This window comes from Crinia signifera, chromosome 7 (assembly GCF_055691185.1).
Source record: "Crinia signifera chromosome 7, ASM5569118v1, whole genome shotgun sequence".
NCBI lineage: Eukaryota > Metazoa > Chordata > Amphibia > Anura > Myobatrachidae > Crinia > Crinia signifera.
The window spans coordinates 131,760,682-131,785,296 of record NC_139223.1 but is presented as its reverse complement, the minus strand read 5'-3'; the positions used below and the strand labels follow the sequence as shown (position 1 = coordinate 131,785,296).

At 42.4% G+C, this 24,615-nt stretch overlaps 1 protein-coding gene across 1 annotated transcript; it reads right to left on the bottom strand.

Annotated features, from left to right (window-relative positions):
* Positions 1–609: 609 nt before the first annotated feature.
* On the bottom strand, positions 610–24,495 carry RND3 (Rho family GTPase 3). The gene is made up of 5 exons (XM_083153838.1): positions 24,151–24,495; positions 23,536–23,623; positions 7,147–7,256; positions 5,457–5,591; positions 610–2,407 (listed from the first exon to the last, which is right to left on the bottom strand). Exons 1-5 carry the CDS (start codon positions 24,424–24,426, stop codon positions 2,156–2,158), a joined length of 861 nt encoding a protein of 286 aa, XP_083009964.1. The 5' UTR covers positions 24,427–24,495; the 3' UTR covers positions 610–2,155.
* Between the last annotated feature and the right edge of the window lie 120 nt (positions 24,496–24,615).

Below are 24,615 nucleotides of genomic sequence, written 5' to 3'. Positions count from 1 at the left end.
CTTCGTTGCGCTCGTCCCGCTGTCTGAGTCCGGGCAGTCTGGATAATGACTGTCGGAATCCCGCCTGTCGGTGTGTTATACCACACCTGTTTCTAAACTATGTTATAAACTTTTTTTAAAAAGACTCAAGTGAAAATCTTAGTCTAAGTATGACTTGGACACACATTATTTTTCGTATTTGGAAAGTATTAGATAGCAATATTGTTGGTGCAGCTGATATCCCTGAGAATGTAACCCATCAATTCAATTTAAAATTCAGCAAAACTATAGCTAAGCATCTGTAATCTCATGACCATTTTGCATTCTCCAGTTCCTTAGTTTATTCTATCTCAACTCCAGTCCTTAAAAAGCATCAAAAGGTCATATTGTAGGGATTTCTTTGGTCATGCACAGATGAATCAATCTATTTCTTCATGTCCATAACTATGCCACCTGCTTCTACAGACAGATCTTTAGAACATGACCTGTTGGGAAAACTTGAGTGTTGAGAACCCATACCTTGGTTTATCAATAAGCGGATTGTTTATGCCAGAAACTGACTGCCTCAATTAGGACCTGTGGCCTAGCTTCTGGACTGTATTGAAAACAATTAAAATAAAGGAGACCGAGTAACCTTAATGAAGCCTTTATTATTTAAAAAGGAGAAACGTAATAAATACAGCAGAAACATTTACAAATCAAACATACAAGGTGACAGACATTGAAAAAACTAACACTGTCCATCTGTTAGACAGTTATAACGTATCTGGTTGTTACAATATTTAAATACAGAGAAAGCATTGGCTAACTATCTTGTTGTAACACTGCCCAAAGCACATAGTTGCATTATTGAAAGCGTACTGCTGTGGTTATACTATTTGAACTTGTGGCAAATTACAGGAATGGAATCCGTTCATTGACATTCCAGCCGAGGCGGAGGGCCTTTCCTCTCTGAAATGTTAGAAGACGACTGTAATTGTGCCAAAAGCTTGCCTAGTGCTGTTGTATAGATGTGGCAGAGTGGTTGTCTACACATGAAACAAAGTGTATAAATTGTCATAACAAAGACACATGCTTCAAATAACGAAGCTGTTAATTGAAAGAATGCTTGCATTCAACAAGCAAGTGGTGGTAAGATATGCAATAGCTGAAATTTTGTTTAAATGACCAGACCTCCCAAGTCAATGCTCCAAAAAGTGAATGTGATGTTGCATATAGTCATCTACATCCTGTGCAAAAAGGGGACTCCTATCCAACCCTTTCATAGTAGAATGCTCAAAGGTCATGGCTGGTAGAAGTTAAATGAAAGGTTCCGGCACATTTGCAGATAACTACTATGTAAACAATAAGAACATTTTCCAAAGAGAAAAAAGGAAAAAATAAAATACAAAAACCAGGGAGACCATGAGATCAGACACTCACTGTTGATTTGCAGAGTTCCATTGACATCTGGCACCTACATTTTTTTTTTACGTTGCAAGGATGGAGTTTACTGAACGTTGAAGGAGTTTCATAGCCTGGTTCACTTTCTGTTGAAAATACCAGCTAATCATATAACTTCAAATATAAACATAACAAAAACATAAAAACGAACAAAAAACGATCACATTAAAAAGCTAGATCACTGAAGACGTACCATGGACTACCTGGCCTATGTAGCTGTGCAATAATGTTATACAAAAAGGAAAAGCCAAGAAGAAGGTTTCCAAAGACTTTTTCCTGTAGAACAGTACAATCGATCACTGTGGTCCTCTTGTACAGAACACGCAGGGTGATTTTAACAAAAGGGTCATCTCTCCAGAGAGCAAAACTCACTACAGCCAGTGAGTACTAAGATTGCTTTGAACTTTTTGGCTAAAGAATGTGGATAAAGACAGGGAATGGAAATTTGAGACTGATTTTTTTTTTTTGAGAAACGTAGACACATTTTCCCCCATCTGTCTAAACATTGCAATTGCTTCCTATTTTTCGGCATATCTTTCTCCAAAAAAAAGAGCGTTCGCTGAAATATCCAACTTTCATCTTCTGTGCGGTCAGCATGCTGCATCCATATCTACCAAATCGATTGTGAAGAAAATCCTTATCAGCTCTGGTTTCCCAACAATATTTACCATTTTGGCAGTGCCCTTCATGGAGTATTCACCAGATCTTCATATGATTCCACTATTAAAATCTGTCACATTATACTGCAGCTCTTGGCTTTATCCTTTCTCAAGTCCGTGGCTACTGTGGTCAGATCTGGTCTGCTAGGCATGTGTGAAATTCTTTTTGTGGTTCTCTGAGTTTTATTCCGTTTGAGATTTTTGTTAGATTTATTGACACATGCCAAAGTGGCCACATGGAAAATGTCCCTTACGCTGTTCTCAGACTGTAAGGCTGAGCATTCTATGTAAGTGGCTGCTCCTATCTGCTTGGCCATATTTGCACCCTATGAAAAAAAGAAATGAGAATTAGAACATGAGAAAAATCTGTGAGAATACAAATTAACAATATGTACTTCTCAAATCAATGAATTTTTCCAACAACATTTCCAAATAGTAAATCAATCAAGTATAAAACGATGTTGGTAAAGCTTTCTTATTTCCATCAAAACAGAAATACATTATGAAGATAACAAGAGAAGTCAGCCCAAGTCAAAACGGTGCCACAATACTAAGTCTGTCCGTACACAAAGCATCGGGTTTTAAAGAATCTAAATTTATTGTCTGGCTTGTGTTAATGGCTCAAGGTTTAAAAACAAGATAACAAAAACAAAAAACACAATGGCATTATCTGTAACAGTGATGACTAACCAGATATTCACATCAAAGGCATTACAATACTCAACCAGGGTTGGCTGGTTTAAACCCCCCAAAAAAGCCCATTGTAAGGGAATCCCTGGTGTCATTCCACATTTTAGTTTAAGGTGGTCTTTATCTTATGGGCCCTACACACGGAGAGCGTTCTGAGCGATGCTACATCACTAATACCCCTTTTACACCGCCGAAAAATCCGGGTCAGCGGCGGGTCAGACCCGGATCTTCGGCGGTGTAAATCCCTAACGCCGTGTCCCTTTACACGGGACTTCTACCCAGGTCCTGACCTGGGTAGAACACGGCTAGGACCTGGGCAGAGGGCGGTGTAAATGGGAACGCCGGGTCGGATGACCCGGCTCCCATTTACATGAATGGGGAACGTCCAACCTGCGGACCGCAGCGTCCGCAGGTTGGACGGATTGTCAGTCTGACACTGACAGCCGGCGCTGCTGTCTGCTATACTCTGCAGACAGCAGCGGCGGCGGGGGGAGGGAGGTGAACGGATTCCTGTGTGCGGCATCCATTCACCTCCTGTCCAATGGCAGGGGGGGGGGGTGCGCGCGGGGACTGGGGGCAGCCTAGCAGCTTACCTTAGTGCTGGGCTGCCCCCAGCAGCATTCCAGGTATGGCGGCGTCGATCGGCGCTTGAAGATGACATTGCGCTGTCATCTTCAAGCGCCGGGAAGGGGCGGGAGGGGGGTGCGGGCGTTTAAGCCCGTCCGGTGTAAAAGCCCCTAAACGCCGGGTCGCACCCGGCTTCAACCAGGGTCCAAAAAGCCGGGTGCGACCCGGCGTTTTGGTCTAAAAGGGGTATTAGTTCTCTCGGCACACAGCGTTCTGTGATGAGTGATCCGTCAGGAGCGGTGTTCTCTGTTGAAAACACTGGCCTCGGCCTATAAGCATTTAGATCACCCTGTGCTCTACACATACACACAGCGATATTCAGGCCTTTTTGAGCAATTTAGTGAAATTATATATATATATATATATATATATATATATATATATATATATATATATATATATATATATATATATATATATATATATATATAAAAAAAATAGCTAAAAAATGCCTGAATATCGCTCCGTGTGTAGGGCTCATAAGTAAGCTGAACCAATGCAGTAAACCACACAGAGAACAAAGATATATGTAGGTAAATCAGAAATAATAGGTGAACATTCTGCCTAGCATCAAGCTTCTCCCCCAACATTTGTTAATCCTAATGCATTTCCCATTATTGAACAACTTCTTCCCACTTCATAATCTCCAACTAGTGTAGAAAACTGTTTTCTTCTTTTGGTTTAGTTTATTTCAATCCTTTGAAAACAGACTGGGAACTGAAAAGGCATCTACTGTAAACTAGTGCTTTAATAAAAAAAAAAGTTTAAGGCCAGTTTTATATCCAGTGCTAATGCTTAACACCTTTTTATGTGTTTGTGCATTTCTCTGAAAAGCATTTTTACATGTTTTAAATTCTGTTTAGTGTAAAATTGGTTGTATTGCAAGATTTCAAATAAAATCATATCAAAACCTAATAACTTTGGATTGTTAATGTTAGAAAGCATTAAAACTTTCTAAATGGTTGATCAAGGTTTTTCATTAAAATGTTAATACAAAAAAAAAAAAAAAAAACCCTCAACCACCAAAAATGTATATTTAAAAAAAATTTAATAATTATTATTTTTTCCAACCCTGTTCTCTTAAGTGTTGAAGAAGAGTTGGTGCTAAACTTAGCAGGGATAAAATAATGTACAGGGCTCAGGACTGAGCTAAGCTGAGGAAGTACAGGAGAAGGCTTAAGGCCCCCCTACAGTCAGCCCAGACTTCCCCAGGAGAGCTCCATAATATTTGGCTAGAAATTCTATTCAAAAGACTGGGCAGCCACTGATTGGCTGAGAATGCCTTTTGAAAAGGATTTTTCTATTCCGTCGCCACCTGCCGCTACCCTGCTCTCTAGTCCCCTCCCGCTGCACCAGGGACCCCCTATTTTTTTATTGTACAGAAATGGGGTATAGTATTCCCTATAACATACAAGTTTCAACTCAGAGCAAATAAAGTTGTGTTCATTATGACATACCTTTGTGGAACAAAGATGAAAAAAAAAAAGTGACCACTTCTATACAAATAAAAGTGGTGTCCTGTATGGTGAGTAGTGAGGTCACAGTTGTAGAACAGATTGCAGGAGGACACTATTCATATAGTCACGTGGCTTGAGTAATAAGCAGTTATTTCCGGTTATATACTTACTATCATGTTGTTTAACTAAAAAACAAAAGTAGTTCTAAATAACTAGAATTAAAAGAGCATGTAGCGTCTGTCCGTTAAGCTTTATAACATGCCCGTTACATAACATTCACATTCCAAGCTTCTGGTTCATGTTCCAGAACTCTTGATTCGCTCATGGCTGAACACTTGAGTACATACAAGTGATAATTACCCAGCGCATGCTTCTAGAAGGCCATCATCGAGCTTTGATTGTAATTCTGACTTATGTGAAGCCCTGATGGATTTAGATAACACATTGTGATACATCTTAAGTACTACATACAGACAGAGGGAGCCTTGTAATTAGCTCAGATTGTATTATCTATAATTAGCTATCTGGTGGGAACATTTCGCCCCAAAGGATTCAAATACGATCAGTCATAGATTTTACTACGATTTCATAGCGTATTTACCTGATCGTATGATACTGGTGTTTGTCTGTGGTTGGACAATTCCACTAGCGTAGTGAGGTCTGTACGTAAATCAGACTTGCAGCCAACCAGCAGCATTTTGGTATTGGGGCAAAACTCCTGAATTTCTCCTTTCCACTGCAAAAAATAAAATAAAACAAAAGTGTAAATGATGAAAATTCTCTATAAAATCCTCAACAATTTTCATTAGGCAATATGTATGCCTTCAAATAAGAAGTGTCATTTTTTAAAGTTATTTATGCAATAGACCTTCTAAAATCCTGGAGTCCATAACTTTGTCTGTGTCTTATAAAACAAAGGGTACTTGTTTCCTAGCACAGCGCCACAGATTTTAATTGTATGCAATCGGGTCAATCGCATCGCATGCAACCAAATTCCATGCGATGCGATTGACCCAACCAACCCGATTTTTTACATTGGAACCAATGTTAAATGCCCACCAGAACCCATTTTTCATTGTATGCCCCCCCATTGTTAACGCCATGATCAACGTGAACCCGAAGCGTGGCGAGCCCGCGAGGGGCGGCGGTATGCATCCTCCGACCTTTTCATACCCCCACTATCCACGTCGGCGTGGAGTTGATTTTATATAGTGTGGCGAGCGCAGCGAGCCAGAAGCGTAGCGAGCTGACGCGTAATACGTCTAAAGTAATGCGCGGGGCTCGCTGCGCTCGCCACACTATAAAAAATCAACTCCACGCCGACGTGGATAGTGGGGGTATAAAAAGGTCGGAGGACGCGTACCACCGCCCCTCGCCACGCTTCGGGTTGGCGTTCGTGGGGTGGCATTTGACATAGAAATTACCCATCAGGGTGGGTATACAATCAAAAATTGGGTATGGGGGGGCCATTTAACATTGGTTCCTATGTAAAATTGGATCCATCACATTGGTCGCATTGTATGCCATTATAATGGCATACAATGGACCCGATTTTACATAGGAATTTAACATTACATACAATGCTTACAGTGAAAAATCGGGTCGGTCGCATCGCATGTCATTATAATGGCATGCAATGGACCAGATTTTAATTTGTCAGGAAACCTAAAAAAAAAGCCAGAAAATCGGGCCCCGTCGGGTCCCATCGCATACCTTAAGTTAAGGTATGCGATGGGACCCGATGGGCGCCGTGCTAGGAAACAAGTACCAAACAAAGTATTTAGTGCACCTAACTCAGAGCCAGCATAGAGGAGAGAATTACCAGGACCCATGGTTTGATTAAGGGGCCCAGCAGTGGCTTAGGCCAGCTGGGCAGGGTCTGGAATGTCCTGCTCCTTGATGTAGAACAGTGCTGCTCAGCTGTGCACTTAGTAGATTTCATTCATTTTTCCGGGGAGACACAGCTACATCACATTGATTTGGACACGTCTACCCCATCACACAGGCCCGTCATTGTGTTCTATGGCCCTGACTAACTGGATAGTATGTAAATTCATAGCTGAACCAACTTGATTTATTAAGCGATTTTTATGCAGTAAAGAACAAGGGAAAAAATAAAAAAGGATTTATGTCAAAATGTAATTACGGTACTTGGTAAACTCCGTGCGAGGCACTTTACTGAATAAGAATGAACGAATAATGTGTTGGACATTCAGAATTGCAAATAAGGGATCTTGGTTTCAGCTCTGTAAATTGCTGACAGTTCATATGCAGAGAAGAGGCGAAGTTACCTTCTTAAGAACGCTATCAAGAGTCTCAGGACGGCTGATGTCAAAACATATTAGGACGGCATCGGAATCTGGGTAAGAGAGTGGACGTACATTGTCATAATAAGGAGAACCTGCAAATTCAAAGAATATCTATGTTAAAATACCAAAGGAGGATAGATTACACACACACACACACACACACACACACACACACACAAAATACATATATTTCAGAACAAACTAAAAAATTCAAGTGACTATTCTATATACAGACAGAAGGGTGGAAAATAAAATAATGGAAAAATAAAAAAAAACAGACAAAGCACGCTATGGTTTCATTTCTAACTAGAAGAAAGAAGTGTATCTTGCCAGCCATAAACATATTAAGAAAATAGCACCTTTATAAAATTATATATACACTTTTTACATGACTATATGAATTACTCAATGTAGCAGGACTCCAAGACAACCTGGAGGCCAGTCAATATAGCAGCCATGTAGCGACCTTTGTGCTGTGGGGTTTATTTACCAAGACAGGAGTTCTATTGAAGATGTGACGTTGCGATGGCCAATTAACCTATCACTATTTATTTTTTTCGAGTGTGGGAAGAAACTGGAGTCCCCGGAGGAAACCCATTCAATTATGAAGAAAAGATACAAACTTCTCACAGAAAGGGCCAAGGTGGGAATCGAACCTATGACCTCAGTGCTGTGAGGCAGTAATGCTGTCCATTACACAATCCATGTTGCCCAGTATAATGGGAAGTTTCCAATGTAATTGTTCTTTAAGGTAATTCCATTTCTAATAGGTCTCACTATTTCCCAAATATCAAAAAGTTTTACTATTGTAAATTCACACACAGAGGCAGATTGTTATCTGTAAGAATGGAGTAGGCATTACATACAGAATAGATGTAAGTGGTGTGTCCTTGAAATGTGATTTTATGGAGAGACAGAACATGAAGTCTCTTCAGGAAAGTGTAAATAGAAGCCTAATGATCTCACCCTGGAACATTCCAGACATACTTGTTCTGTACGTTTCAAATTACTTTAAACAAAACGAGGCAGAAGATTATTTTTGGAATCGCAACTATTGTTTTAAAGGCCACTATATACAGGCAGCAATAAGGGTGCTGGAAACACTCATAAGATTAGGATTAACTTTACTTATAGTTAAGGCTTCTCCTGTGCGTGCGGAAACTTGCTGTGAAGGGAGAATGAATGTACCTTCAGAGCAGTGCAAGTCTCCATTTTCAAATTTCTGTAAATACTTTATGAGCGGCTTGGACAAACAGTGACTCTCCAGCTGCTGTGTTATGTAAAACAAGGTGTATACAAGGATACACACACACTAAGACATTTGGTATTTTGTTATGGTGCTTGAAAATTGCTTTTTTTTTTTTTTTTTTTTTTTTTTAAGTAGCCTGTGTGGTAGGGGTGGCAGGTTAGCAGGTGTCGCTAATATTTTATCATATTAGAGGTAGGCCAGTTCCCATGGGTATGGGTCACAGGGTTAACAGGTCGACCACTATTGATAGACAGGCAAAATGTCGAAATGCCTTAGGTCGATATGATCAGAGGGTTGACACAAGCAATATTGAAAAGCTATGGTTTTTGTTTCCATGTCGTCACAGGTCAACAGACACCATATCAGTGTACCGCTTTGCTCGCCATGTTTTGGGCACCGTTACTTGCTACGCTCGGCACACTATAAAAAGAGGGGGGGGGGGGGGGGGGGGGGTAAAAAAAAAAAAAAAAAAAAACACCACACACACACGTCGCCCTTTTTCAGGTGGACCTATTGCTTGTATAGATCTCTGACCAAGTCTACCTAAGGCATGTGTTGACCAATAGGGACGATCTTTACTATCAACTTGCTGACTGCCTCCCGTGCCCACAGTACTACACTTTCCAGCATGTTCTATCAGCCTCTTCATTATTTTCTTGCGGTCATCTCTCCAAAAATACTGCATAGTAATATAGCACTGACAGCAGAAATTATCGTTACCATTTATTTACACAGAAGCCATTAAGGAGGCCAATCCCAGGATTGGGATCAGCGGTATCCTGGAACTTTGGCCTAAAATCGCCAAGATTGCAGGATCAATATATGCAAGCGAATATGTTTTTTCTACACCAGCATTGAGCACCTTTAGTATACAGCTCAGATGCTGCCTGGCTGCCCCTGCCCCGAGGCTATGCATCAGTGTGCAGTGTGACATGGTGTCACGTTGCGCACCCTGCCCGCTGTACCACACCTGCCACTGAACAAGGGTCCTGCTGCCACCAAAAGTGCAGGGTAGTGGTTGGGGTGGGGGGGTTTCGGTGTGGAGTTATTCTTTTCATTAACAAACTCAATGCCAGGGATCCAAGTGTAGAGCATTTTTCAATCCTAAAATCGCGAATATCCCCAGGCATCACTAGTAGCCATCAAATACTCATCACATAACCCTATGGTTGAAATCACACATAACCCCAGTGCTGTAAGGCAGCAATGCCATCACAATGCCCATCATATACACATAGTCCAATATAAAAGTAATTTATTTAATTTGCAGATCGCTTTGGAACGCTCATCGGTCACAAGAGCCTTTTCGCAACAGAAGCTGTCTGGGCGCGCAGCACTGGTGTGGTTATGCCATCATGTAGTCCTACAGACAGAACAGTAACATTCGAGGAAGTGTGTGTGGGGGGGGAATGAAAATGTAAAAACTAGGTCTCCTAGTATTTTTTTTTAGAAATCATGATTGATATTTGTAGTCAAATTTCATTATGAAAAGCAAATTACTAGTAATCATGATAGCCCTATATTCAGATTCAACATGTGTATGTAAAGCTCCTTCTGACTACTCGTTATACATTGTGCAATAAACTTGCTGTTTAGCATCACCTGACTCAACCATGCATGAAAATGAATGCCATGTGCGATTTTCATAAGCCTCACCCATAGGCAGTGACTTCTAGCTCACATACCTGCTAGCTGAAATCACTGTACTCTCATCCACTATACCATATATGTGCAGAACACTGGGCTGTCCCAGGACACAGCGGTGGCATAAACCCGTGCATTGGTCATGCTAATCACTAGGTAGTCTATTGGCTCTTAAGCTCCATTTATGACAGCAGCGGAAGGCTTGCATAGAAGTGCTTAAAAGCATTTTATAGGTGGTGTGTGACACACTGCTTTACCGAGCATTATAGGATGAGAAACAAAATGGTTAAAAGTACCTAGCTAGTGAAACTATTTTATAGAAAATATTGACTACATTCAGAACAAATTTTTGCTTCAAGCATCAACCTTTGATTGGCTGCATAAATATAAAAATTACAAGTTTTTTTTTTTTTCCAGATTTTACACACTTTATTACCCGAAACCCAGTTATATGATGTGCCACTTACAAAAGGAGTATTCCTGCACTTTCATTGCGTTGTGCTAATCCCAGACCTATTTAACCTCACATTTATACCAAAATATAATGAAGGGTCACCCTTTTGTAGCATATATATCCCCCAAGTGTCATACTGTAAACAGGGAAAGTTGGAAAACAGGGTAATAAATCAGACATGAAATGTTATATTACAAAGTAGGGTACTTCCTCATCTTTGCGGCCACAGCTTATGCCAGTTACGTTAGCCGCTTGCAACAATTTTTCTAGATAGTAATAGATGGTGGTATGGACCCAGGGTGGTGCGGGTAAGATGTGGCAGCAAAGATGAGGAAGTACCCAAAGTAGTTTTTTTTCTTTTTGGTCTTTTAATTAAAAACTTTTAAAAGAAAAAAACTTCAATAAAAAACAAAACAAAAAAAAAAAAACACACTTTCAGCAGATGGAGTCAAGTTTTAACTCTATATGAACAGAGAATGCAAATTCTGAACACCATCAACAGAAATATTCCTACAAAGTCTCGCTTCTAGATGGTAATATTACTCACTCTGGAAAAATGCAAAAAAAGTATACGCCTATCACTTTGGATACATGCCGTGTACATTTCCAGTTCTGTCTGTATCCAAGCTCCCCAGAGTCTTCATTTTCACATTCCCTCTTAATGTGCAAGGGCTAGGACCCTGAAGAACCATGGTTGCACACTGCAAACATTACAGCCCCAGAGAAAAGGAGAGTCCTAGCATTAATCATCCTGTATGCTCAACTATCCGAAGGCTTTTCTATACTGGATTAGGAAGTCAGACTGTTTAAGTGATTAATATACAGAAGGAGGGAGCACATTTACACAGATTTTTAAATTTTCTCCAAAATGGTGCAAATCCCATCCCCCAGTCATAAACGAATAGGATTTGAACAAATTAAAACAGAACCAACTTGAAAAGCCTCAACCATTTATGTGGAGGATATGCATCAAGTCTTGGAGAGCGTCAAATTGAAGTTGCATGAAGCTTCTGACTTCTGTCATTGAAAGCATGTGCTAGATCAGAATTTTCCAAACTCTGCCAATACAGTCCAGATTTTAAGAATATCCAAGCTTGAGCTCAGCTTAGTTTGTACTTCAGGTCAACTTGATATAACCATATGGATATATAAGCATGGATCACCTTAAAACCTGGACATTCATGGTGGAGCCTGAGACCCTTGGCACTAGATAAAAGACAGAAGCAATTTGGTTGCTTTGGACAACTTATCTGCTGTATTAAACTACTGTAGTGTCTTTAAAAGTTGCACTACCACTTAATAAAGTACTGAGGACTTCCCCCTTTACCCCAAAACTGCCCCAATAACCAGAAAAAGAATGGCAAAAGAGGAAGGCATTTTTGAGTGAACGTATTTTATTCAGTAGTGCATAAATGACACAATGGCGCAGATGTATTAAGCCTTAACAAGAGATAAATTCAAGGGTGATAGAGAGATAAACGTCCAGCCAATCACCTGCTAACTGCCATGTTACAGGCTGTGTTTGAAAAAAAGTCAGTAAGGAGCTGATTGGCTGGACGTTTATCTCTCCTTATCACACCTGGATTTATCTCTTGTTAAGGCTTAATACATCTGCCCCAATGAGATTAGACCAGACGTTCCCAAACTTGGTCCCCAAGGCACACCATCAGTACAGAGATATTCATGCTTGAGCATTGGTTAAGTAATTAGCACCTTCGCTATGTTGATTTAACCATCTGTGCTGAAGCATGGATATCACGGAAACCCTGCACTGTTATACCACTTTCAGATATATGACTCAGCAATTCCCCTGCTCCGGCACAGGTATTTTAGCCTCTGAAAAATCCCAGCTTTTGCTCAAGCCCACTTTCGCACTACACCAGAGACCTGAGAAATTCCCCAGTTGACCACTTCCAGACATACTGTAAAGACTGGTCTGCCCCGGCATTCTATGAACCAGGGCTGCAAGGCTGCTCTCATTTCACACTCATACACACACCCAAACCAGAGTTCACAATAATGGGTTCGGTCGGCTGCTGCCACCGCACACTGCAGGGTGGACTGCAGCCCAACACCTCCAAATCACCGATTTATTGCATGTAAAGATAGCACAAGTGCCAAATCACGTGAGCCTCCTGGGGAGCTGGCCAGGGGGCGCTCAAGGGCAAATTGGTCCTTATGATTTGGGTGGGGTGTGTTCAAACTGAAATCTAAATTGCATTGTAAGAATAAAGCAGCCAGTATTTACTCTGCACAGAAACAAAATAACTCGACTATAAAGTATCTCTCTCAGCGCATGTTACATCAGCCCCACCTGCAGTGCACATGGTTTTGTCCATTAAAGAAGGAGTTTGCTTTGAACTATCGCTCTGAACAAATGGCACGTAAAAGACTATTATTTTCGGCTATAGGTAGACATTGACAAAACGTTGACACAAGTAAAGGCCCCCATACACTAGTACAATTTGGGCTGATTTCCCCTATCTCAACGGATGTGTTTGACATCCCATCCCCTCCCCCCTGTGTTGGGTCCGATTTTGTGAGTGCCAGCAGTGAAGCACAGCTGGTACTCACCTAAGTGTACTTACAGGCAGTGTGGCTGACAGGGGCGAGTGCCTTTTATTGTATCGACAGGTTGTTTTAGTTATTTATATAGGGCAGACAATCCGCAGCGCTTTACAGAGAGAATATTTAAAACACTGACATCAGTCCCTGCCCCAGTGCAGCTTGCAATCTATGTTCCCTACCACATGTACATGCACAAAGACATTCTAGGGTTAATTTTTTTGGGAGACAATAAACCCATCATTATAATTTTTGGATTGTGGGAGGAAACCCATGCAAGTATGGGGAGAATATACAAACTCCACACAATTAGGTCCATGGTGGGAATTGAACCCATGACCTCCGTGCTGTGAGGCAGTAATGCTAACCATTACTCCTTAGCAATAATTGGGAACAAATAAAATACTGTAATACACTAAACATGGCATTGATCATGTACACTTTACAATAAACCCACAATTGAAAGTACTAACAATTGCTGACAGAGGTTTTTTTTGCTGTTTGTTTAACACGCAGCCTTTCCAAAGCATTTCTGCTCTGAAACATGCAGCAATAGCCCCGGGACTGTCGGTCACAGTGATGTAGCTAGCACACGGAATGGATTCAGCCTGGCTAGGGCTATTTCACCTATCGGTGGCTAAAATTCTGGCACTCAGTAGGGAGCCTGGGGCTTGTACAGTATATATTAGGGCTGTTTACCTGGCTAAGTGGCTCATGAGCATTTCTAAATAGTTTCTGCAACTGAAAGTATAACTATTGTAAATGTAAAAACTAAATATTTTAAAAATTAAATAATGGTTATTCAGCAAAGTTCCTGTTAAAGATCTTAAGGGGCCTACACATGGGGAGATGTGCCGAGCAATACAAGCTTGCTCGGCACACAGTGATGTGTCAGCGCTGTGTGTTGAGTGATCGGTCAGGACCAGTGTCCGCTGGTGAGAGCACTGGCCCTGACAGATTAATATCCAGCATGCTATATGTTACTTTGTACTGCAAATGGTTAGGCACACGTTGGCGGCTTGTCACACCTCTAAACACGGGGCTGTACCACTGCATGCTCCCGGTGGGCTTTTATAACCGTCTGATGGCAGATGTAACATGTTCAGAGAGAATTAGATTTGGGTGAGTTAGTTATTTTTCTTGCACAGAAAACAAAATTATTTCATTTCTACACTGCAATATAGAGCTCACTTTGAAGAAAACCCCCACCCACCCAAATTTAATTCTTTCTGCATAAGTTACATCTGCCCCACCTGCAGTGCACATGGTTTTGTCCATTTGAGAAGGAATTTGCCTCAGAGTGAACCAGAATAAGGCCCATAGCCATTGTCAAATAGGAGAGGAATTTTCTGGTAACAATCTCATCAGTTCTTTGATTTTACCATCATACAGCAAAAGAGTACTTTGATTGGAGCACATATGATCCTGATTACTGCTAAGTGTACATATAGAGACAGTTTCCACAGAGTGATGATAAATGGATTCAGTCCTCAAACTTTTACATTCTATCTTGATTCAATATCCTCTATATTCAAGTAAAATTAAAGAAACCAATAGTGGCCCCCAGAAGCAAGTTTGTCTCTTGCATTGAATAAGACAGGACTTTTCACATATATAGAACTGAAAACATGTTTTTCAAGGAAGAAATTCCAAACTTTGGAGTCGCTCCTTTACCTACACATAGGGAGACCCCCTTAAGTGCAAGGCATTTGAGGAACGGTGCTCTTCAAAGAGAGCATTTTAGACAAGTGAATGGGCTTGATGGACAAGTCGCTGGTGTGTGGCGAGGGGCAGAACTTGCACAAGATGAAGTTGCTCAGGAGTGCCACAAAGACCTGATGACCCCTCACACTCAGGATTTATTTAAATCAGAAATGGATGCATGCCACCCTCTGGCGCCTGCATACTGGCATCTGTAGTAGCCAGTATGCAAGAGCTGCCACTTGTGATGTGGATCTGTCGCTTGTGATGGCCGGAGTGTAATACAAGGCCACTCAGGAGGTACAAGGGATTTCTGCAGAAAGAAGACCTATTCCTCAGAAGTTATATATAATCGCACTCCATCCAACAAAGGGCATCTCCTAGGGTGTCATCCAGAACCAAAGTCCATGTATGTAGAAAAAAAAGGACGCACTCTCCAGTATTTTAAATGCAATTAAAATTAGCTGTGTACTTGGGACCTTCGTCAGGAGTTAAGCAACAGGTACAGCAATCCAACAGAGGGCACAGCTCAGACCACACGGCTGTAGGAACCTGCTGTGTGGTCTGAGCTGTGCCCTCTGTTGGATTGCTGTACCTGTTGCTTACCTCCTGACGAAGGTCCCAAGTGGACGGAAACGTTGAGTACCCTGATACTTATCCTTTTTGTACATTTTTCTTGAATACACAGCTAATTTTAATTGCATTTAAAATACTGGAGAGTGCGTCCTTTTTTTCTACATATACATATATATATATATATATATATGAATTTTACCACATTTTTGGTCAGAATACAGATGCTGACATCCCAATGGAGAGATTCTGAACAAAGGGTCATGTAATTATATTTACCTTCTCCCTGCCCCCTCCTAACCCTCCCCTTACCCTATCTGCTAGTGCATAACCTTAACTCCACGTCCCCTTTCGCAAAAGAAGCCCCCTCTTGTGTAGCTTGCAATGAAGGAACCATCTATAGAGTGTGGGTGCAGGGAAGGTTGCCCAGACTGGAATACTATCCCCTTTAGGTGGGGCCCCCCTGGCAGAACTCCTCTGATAGATCCTGTGGGGATTAAATGTCAGCCACATGGTAAACATGAGTATTTGTGTGTTGCTCTGATTAAATACTGCAGGAGGCCACGGATTTGCAGTTGGCATTGTTGACGTGTTAGTCAGGGCATAATGAAATATCAAGTGCGTGTGTATTCTGCAGTAGAGTTTATTTTATGGTTTGAGGGCAGCTAATAAGCAACAATTGCTTTACTTCAATAAACTACAGTCCTTAATTTGGGGTAACTATCCTTTAAAATTTACCTCATAAGAGCAGGGTTGCCGACCCTCCCGGAATGGCCGGGAGGATCCCGAAAATTGGGTCTTCCTCCCGGCCCCCCGGAAAGGTGGGCAACCCTTCCGGATTTCGGGGGACCCCCACGCCACCCCCCGTCTTCGCCCATACCTTTGGATTTAAAAGCGTCAATCCGCGGGTCTCAGGAGGGGGCGGAGCTCAAATGTCCACAATCGCGTCATTTTAGCCCCGCCCCCTCCACGGAGATCCGTGAATTGGGGTTTCTTACCATCCTGGGGCGGGGCTTAATGATGTAAAGCTCAAGCCCCGCCCCCGAACTGCAGCTCGAAGTCTCCTCTCTGGGCTTCTCCTGGAGAGGAGACAGAAAAAGTCGGCAACCCTGCATAAGAGTAAAATTATTTGTGGGTTAAGTTGCATGGTTTGCCTGAAGCGATTCCATTTCAGATCTGCAAGCAAATCCAGAGGCCACATGATCACCACTCTCCGCCTAGAGGCTATTGGGGAGGCCATAGCGTTTCTGTCAGAGTAGCTTTGCAGGATCGCAGGGCAGAACTCAACCTGTGGCTGACTCAATTTGTCCCATCGTGTGAAAAAGCAAACTGCAGACACAGTACCAAAGATCACTCATGTTCAGCCATAAAAAGATAAATAGCTGATAATAGTGTTTACTGAATATTTGCGGCACACAATTGTAAGCACACTCCAATACTCCAAGATAACCTTTCTGAGCAGGGAATTCAGAGAACTCATCAGGGCCACACAAACGGTATCGTTTATAATAGAAACAGGAAATTCTTTGCCTGGAATGTCACAAAGCACTGCAGAGTATACATTATATACAGCTGCTGAACATTTTTTTCTGAGGCATCTTCCTCCACTTTCCACGGAGGCCCACGACATGTCCTAGCAGGGGAAGGTTGTGCAACGGAGCCCTGGAAGCCAGCCAGATATACTGGGAGCCTAACATTTTTTTGGCAGATCTTTTTAATCATTTCCATGCTTTTCTAGAAACTTCCATCCCAAACACAAAAGAGCTTTAACACAACCAGGAGATAGCAAACATTTTTAATTAAAACGCAATATCCTTCCACATAGAAATTGCACCAGATTTTTTTTTATTTTATTTTTAAAAAACACCCAAATATATAATGGAAAGTACAAAGCCTCACTAAAACTCACCACACATAAATTGGAAGGCGAATAATCAAATGTTTACTGAGCCTTTGAAGACAAATGGCTTAAAAATGGTTTCTCAAACAACCAGGAGAACACACGTCTGGAATCTGCCATCAGAGAGGGATTTGGTCTTGTTGGGTCTGGGTGACAGTAATTGCAAACAGTTCACACAAACGTGGAGACTCTAATAAGGCTCTGGCTGATGGGGACTTCTCAATACAAAAGTAGCACTATTAATTTTAGAATAAAATATGCAATATCTATGCCAAGGGATTTACAGAGCTTAAAGGAAACAAGTAGAAGCAGCCGCTATGTTGACTGTACAAAGATTAATGAGAACGGCTTCTGGTGAACTGTTGGGTGGCAGTAACGGGACTAAGGATTCCAGGCCATTTGTGCCTCGACTCTCGGTGAGGTAACTAGACCAGAGTAAAAAGGTGAAATGTCCAAATGTCCCAAACATTGGTATATTGGTTCCCCAGAATACATATTTATCCCAGACTGCTTAAAAAGGCCCAATACAGAGCTGTACGCTTATGTATACGCAGCAACTGCAAAAAGATTGCAAATGCCACAGCCACCTGGATTTGTATTGAGCAGACCAGTACTGGACCAGACCCCGGGAATGTCGGACCATCAAACTCTGTATTCCGGAGTTTATAGTGTCTAGCCCAGGGGAGGGGGTGCGTGTGCCCGTGATAGCTTTAACCGGGAACATGGGGGGGGGGGGGGGGGAGAGAGAATTAGTTTCCTCATATGGTCCGGACCATTCCATTTTTCTATTACATCCCCAGACCATGCAGGGAGGTTTTAATTCTCCCACTCCTCCTCTCCCTGGTGATAGGGGTCACAACATCCCCCACCGGACAGAACACCCCACAGACCGGACACTACAAATTCCAGAAGGACAGATATTGATTAAAGGAGCCTGTCCGGTCTTCTGGGGTCCTGTCCGGTTCCTATCCATACCCTGGCTGTGCCCAACAGCAGCTTTGGGAGTTTCATTGGTGGTGTACGAAGATGCAGATTAGTAAACTTAATAGCTCTATGATTACCCAGGAAGTATAATGCCGGAAACACTGCAGTTGCATACGGAATTGCAGTTGCATACGGAATTGCAGTAACAGGCTAGGTCACTCTCTGGAAAGAGCCATGGCATGCCTGCTGTTGCCCCCACGGGCTGTCAAGTCATGGAGAATAAATCTTTTCTGCAAGCGCTGTTGTAAGACCATCAGCACTTGCGCAGCAAGGCATGGATGCATGTGTAAAACTGGGTTTGAAAACATCTGGGAAACAGGCCCTCAATACAACAACAACAACCACCAAACACAAACCTAGGCCTGTATATGTACCATTTACAGGAGGTAAATGTAACACAGTGAGAGAATACCTGGTTGCATCCGGTGGGTGCAGCACTACAGGATATGTGTAAACAGGCCCTGTTAAAACGCTGTGTGTGGCCAAGTCTAATGATACAAATTGAGTAATCACCCAGTCACCTGCTCATTTAGAGCCCAATGCAAAAATGAACATACACTTGTTGGTGGAACAGAATATATTTTCTCAAGGTGTATGTAAATATGGGCAGTGGCGAGCCACATGCATCACTTCCACATGCAACTGTAGAGGCATAACTGGGCTGTTATGGGACAGTCTCATGGAAAAGTTCAGAGAGGCCGTCAGATTTGCAGTATATGCAAAGATGCAGAAAGATGAAAATAGGTCTGTCATCTACACCAAACTGGTGCCGGACAGTTTCCAGACAGTCATTACCCCCGATGCTCTGGGTCCCGGCGGCCACCAGCTATTCTCCCTCGTGCGGGGTCCACGACCTCCATAGAGGGAGAATAGAATAGGTAGCAAGCGTAGTGAGCCACCGTGCCCGCAGCGTGTCGAGCGCAGCGAGCCCGGAAAGGGCTTTGTTGCGCTCGCCATGCTCTCTGTGTCCGGCCAGTTGGGATCCCGACGTCGGGCTAATGACTGTTGGGACCATATACCACACCAAACATAGGGTACACCTTAATGGTGACAAATAGCAGAAGAAGCTTACGGGGGGGGGGGGGGGGGGGGGAGGGGGGGTTTAATAGTGATCCCTGCAGGATTAGATCAGGGCAGTGTGGAGGAGTAAAGAGGGCAGCTTGAGCTCGGCGTCCCGGGCCCGCTGACGTCACTAATGGAGATGCTGGGCTTCTGCAAAGCTTCCTGGTCAATGTGATTAGATGTAATTTGTATGCACACGGTATCTAGTCACGCTGCGACGGGCCTGCCTGTTCAACAGAGTGCTGCTTAATGGGCAAAACAAAATAAAAAATGGTGGGCAGGGAGCAGCACCCTGCTAAAAGTGCCTTGAGTTAACACAGTATTTCCTCATCTTTGCGGCTACCGCTTACGCTACAGAACTTATGTAATGGTGCTGATAAGCATCATCGTTCACTTGCCACACTTCGGGCTCAGTGGCTTGCTCCATATCACTCACTACAACTTTACTAAAAGGTAGCGTGGACACAGGAAGGTGGCGTGGACCCAAGGGGGGTGGTGCAGTTCCCTCACCGAAAATCCTTACGTAGCGGTTAAGAAGCGGCTAACTTAGCTGGCAAAGCGGTGGCCGCAAAGATGAGAAAGTACTGTTAACAGTACTATAAAGAGGTTTAAAAGCTGGTGTGGTATGATTGGTCAACAGTTATGCCAGCATGAGCATGTCAACATAGTTGAACAGTTGCATGCTAAGCAAACAGTGACCATCTTCATATACAACAGGTCTACAAGGATGATTTGTCGACATAGAGAACTGTCAAACAGTCTAGGTAGTCTATTTGTGGGTCTCATGCTGAGCAGTGACCTGCCAATGAATTCTTACCTCATATCCCCAATCCTACCATCTCACCCTTTACCTACCCCCCCCCCCCCCAAATGGAACCCTGTTAGCAGCTGCAAAACAGTATAATTTCACATCTTAACATTGTGAGAATGTCGACATTCTTAGGATGTAGACATGGGGCCTGTCAATATTTTGACATTCTAATGTCATTGCACTTTGTAACACCATATTCCATTGCACTATGCTTAATTGTTACTCGTGAAGTTTTTAAGTAATAGCAGCCAGTGGTAAAATAAGAGGTAAAAAGAAAAAAAAAAATACATGCTAAAATAAAAGAATACAAACCATAAGCAAATCTAGTGCTATTTATGTATAGTAATCTACAAACAAGACTCTATAGAAGAACAACAATCAGGAGTCCTGCCCTAAAATGCAAGAAATAAATGTAGCATAATCTATATTGGAAAAAATAACATAGAAAACATTAGCCATCACAGAACACATGAAAGGACAGAGATTGTGGCACTATCCAAATATATCAGACCCAGCAGGTGCGAGATACAACACGTCTGGACACAAGGCAGTTAAATCCTTGTTTCCTATTTTTCTTCCTCCCATAGATTCCATTGCCTGAGATCAGCTTTCAAGTGCCTGGGCAGGGAACCATGGTTTTCCCCACACCCTTTGTCCCCAGAGATCAGTTTACAGGTCCTGTACTGACAATCAGGATGTCCTTGAATCTGCAGGACACAGGTTCCCTCCCACCCCTCTGCAATGTGCCTAACAGGTCAGCAAAGGTCATCCCCCATTTGTTGTAATCTCTCTTTTTGTACCTATGGAGATCACAATGCATTCTGCTTAGGAGGAGAGTCCACAGGGAATGCTGGAACCATGTGAAAATGTGAATATACTTCTGTTGGATTGATGGTTTCCAGCTCATAAGAGCAGCTATATAACAACGGAGTACTTCAGTCCAACAATAGTTAATAGGGCCGGAAGTAGATGTTCCACATGAACACTGAATGGCCCATCTCAGGTCCCACTCCCCCAGCTATTCACCACTTCCACAGTCAGCAGACCAGCTGCCAGAAACCTAAGGAATGTCAAATATTTCCATAGGAGCCACCCTATTCAGCACACAGTGTGGAACAAATCTGCGCAAGCTAAGGGGTTAACCAGCTGCAGAGTATCAGGGCCACATGAATAAGCAACAAAGCAGATTAGGACATAGGATTCACTGGCTACTTCTTTCAGTAGGAGAAACTGAAATAAGCATAATCATAAATGAAAGAAGCCATTTACAATCTATATTCTAGTCAATAAAAAAACACAAAAACCTACAAATTGCAAATATACATACAAAGACACAACACAAATTATCCTTAAAATCACTGTTATTGTTGATATAGGTTATGCTTTGCATATAGGAAGCCAACTTGTTCCAAAGTACTGTACAATCAAGGAGACGGATGGAAATGGCCATGAGGTAACGATGTTCCGACCATTTTTAAAAGAAACCTCGGGACAATCAACGTCTCACATGTTTCCTTGCACCTTATAAAGACATGCTTAAAATCCTGTAATGTTTGACTACAGATTATTTTTATGAATATATTTTATGGTATTACATACAATGCCATACAGTGATAAGAGAAATACACAGAACAAACAAGAAATATTAATGATAAAACTAAAGACGAATGGATGGGACCAACAAAACTTGGGATTAGCACCAATTGCACAGCGTACCGAATTGCCCAGAATAAAACAAAATAGGTGCGAGGGCCAAGTCTTCAGCCCAATACACAGTAAGCAATATTTTAACCGATATCACTCATTTTGGCCTTTCAAAGCTATACCGTTTGTAAGATCACTTAGACCTGCGCACTCCTGCAGGTCATTAACGATGGCCTCAATTGTCTGCACATGCAGCTCCATTTGACTAGATCGTTAATGACTGCATGTAGGGTGCGGGGAAAGGATGACATTAGCAAGATCGTTCAGTTTGTATGCACTATCGTTCCCCTGGGAAATCGTTGATATCACTCATGGAGGGCAATTATCTAGTGTACCCGGCTTAGGTTGCGCACCCAGACCAAAAGGAGCCTTTACATCGGTTTGTTCTGGATTCGCAAACTGACCACTTAGTGAACAGATTTGACCACACAGTATGTGTGTGACAAAGCTGATTGGTGCACAGCCACCTTAATATACCAGAGGTAGTATTTGCTTTGCATATCTAATACTTTGATATTTGAATAAAATCCACATTATATTGCAAGAAAAAAATTGGAGAAAAAGGATAATTGCAAATCTTGATTTTATTTTAATGCAGCAGCACCTAATGCTGTACTGTACAGCTGTAGATTAATGCAGGCATACACAGAGAACTTCATGGCATTGTTGTAGCCTCATGCAGACGTGATAGGACAATCTTCATCACTCTAATGCGTACACTAGCTACCCATAGAATGCCAGGCTGTGATTTAAGTCAATTACAAGGAACTGTTCAGACACTGATATAATCAAATTACAAAGCCATTGTATGGTCAAAGTCACGGATAAGGACTTTCTGGGATATTTAAATGATACAAATGTGAAACAGCAACCGGATCACATGCACACAATCAGTATTCCACAGTAAGGTGATCCCTGGGAAATATTTCAGCCAGTACATCACAGCATGCCACATACCATCCTCCTGTTACTCCCTGGCAACGTACATGACATGAGTAATGGAATAAGCTAGCTATTACATCATAGGAAATACTGCACATATTCTGTAAAACCTTCTACCGCTCCATAGAACGGTGTGCGGTATTATGCAACCGCTTGCGATCATCTGATGTTAATAATCATAGATTTTATATGACAGTGTACAGGAAATCAGATGGTCCTGGAAGAGATGCCTTAAGCAGGGCTGCATCCATTTATTTAGAACAAGGTCTGCTGGACACTAGAGAAATTTAGAATTGGATGAAGATAGAGTGGTCCGTATTGTAGAACCAATTGTTCCCAGTGGAGCGGTCACAGTAATGATTTGATCCTGCAAGGGGAGGACACTCATCACAAAAGCCGGGTGGGGGTGGGAGACTGGCGCAAAGCAAGAAGTGACAAATCGGTGACGCTGGCTGCATAAGAGGTTGTGGAGGTCCGGGCTCCAGAACCAGCGTTTGGGTTTCCCCCATTTGCAAATATACAGCATTTTGTACTATAAACTCCTGTCTGGGGGGTGACTGATATAGGTGTCCCAGCTACAAAAAAGGGGACCAACAAGATTAAATAAGTCCCCAAACAGCATCACACTACACAATGTCGGAGTCTAACTACTCCTCCATTCAACAGCAGCACCTTGAAAATTAAGTCAGTATTGCTCAATATCACATCTGTAATGGTCAACAAATGCAGCAGCAAATGATATATTAACAGGTTTTTGGCTTAATATAGGTCATCTTCCTTACCAGATGTATCCCATAGACTCAGTTCTATCCTCTGGGTGTCAATTTCAAAACTGGCCGTGTAATTTTCAAATACAGTGGGGACATAATTCTGAACAGAAAGACAAAAAATATAGATTGTATTAAATCGCCCAGCATAACATCCCCTCTGCCAGGCTGTCCTGAGCATGCCAAAGTTATCACAAGATGCTGCTACACTTATGTTGCTAATAAGATCTTCAGGTATCAGACCTTCCATAGATATACATACAGCATGTTTCCATAGCTATATTACACAATACATTTTATATTATCATTTACATAGTAAATTTAACACATATTTCTGTGGAAAGCTAGAGCACATAGAGACTCTCCCCAATGACCCACAGAGCTTGCAATCTAACCAAGCCTGTAGAACTCCTATTAATGGATTACTGAAGTTGGCAGGTTTTAGCAGGGGACCCGGCAGTAACAATATACCCCTGAGAACAGGGAGAGAGGGTGGGTGGGGGAGTGAGAGATTAGCTGATACTAGAGAGGATGATGTATTAACCCCATAGGAGCCACAACAAGCAGATGGGGTGCGCAATGTTAGGGGGCAGCTCTGCCAGGCGGGGGCACCTTGGTGCAGGGACTTACCTCTGGGAAGGAGTCCTTGGCAAATACGTGCAATAAAGCGGTCTTGCCACACTGGCTGTCTCCCACTACCACAATTTTACATTTAACATTCTGGTTTGGATCCATGATAGATTTGCTGGATAGTTTCTGGCTGGTTCGTCTTTCCTTCATTGAGGTGAACTTATTCCTCCCTCCGAGCCGAATACAATAGAAGTTGTGCAGAGAGAGAAGCTGCTGCAGCTGCTTCCCAGCGATTCCCCTGCGATATCCTCCCACAGCCGAGCTGTGATAACACATCCAATTGAGAGGTGACTGAGCTTTGTTTCACTACTCCTGACTGGTTTTATGCGTCCACCCCCTGCACTATTCTCCTGCCAGAGACCCACCCTGTTCCCTTCGTAAGGAGCCGCCTGCTGCTGCTGCTGCCGCTGATAATCCTGTTATTCGCTGTATTGTAGGCAGGGCGCCACCTAGCGGCCACTAGCG

What these genes read in the sequence shown, in the direction of transcription:
- RND3 (XM_083153838.1), bottom strand. Translation starts at nt 24,426, where the DNA reads ATGTGTTATCACAGCTCGGCTGTGGGAGGATATCGCAGGGGAATCGCT. An exon ending in TTGATAGCGTTCTTAAGAAG is followed by an intron (nt 5,592 to 7,146) that starts GTAACTTCGCCT and finishes TATTTTTTGCAG; the next exon opens with TGGAAAGGAGAAATTCAGGA. An exon ending in CACCAGTATCATACGATCAG is followed by an intron (nt 2,408 to 5,456) that starts GTAAATACGCTA and finishes TTTTTTTCATAG; the next exon opens with GGTGCAAATATGGCCAAGCA.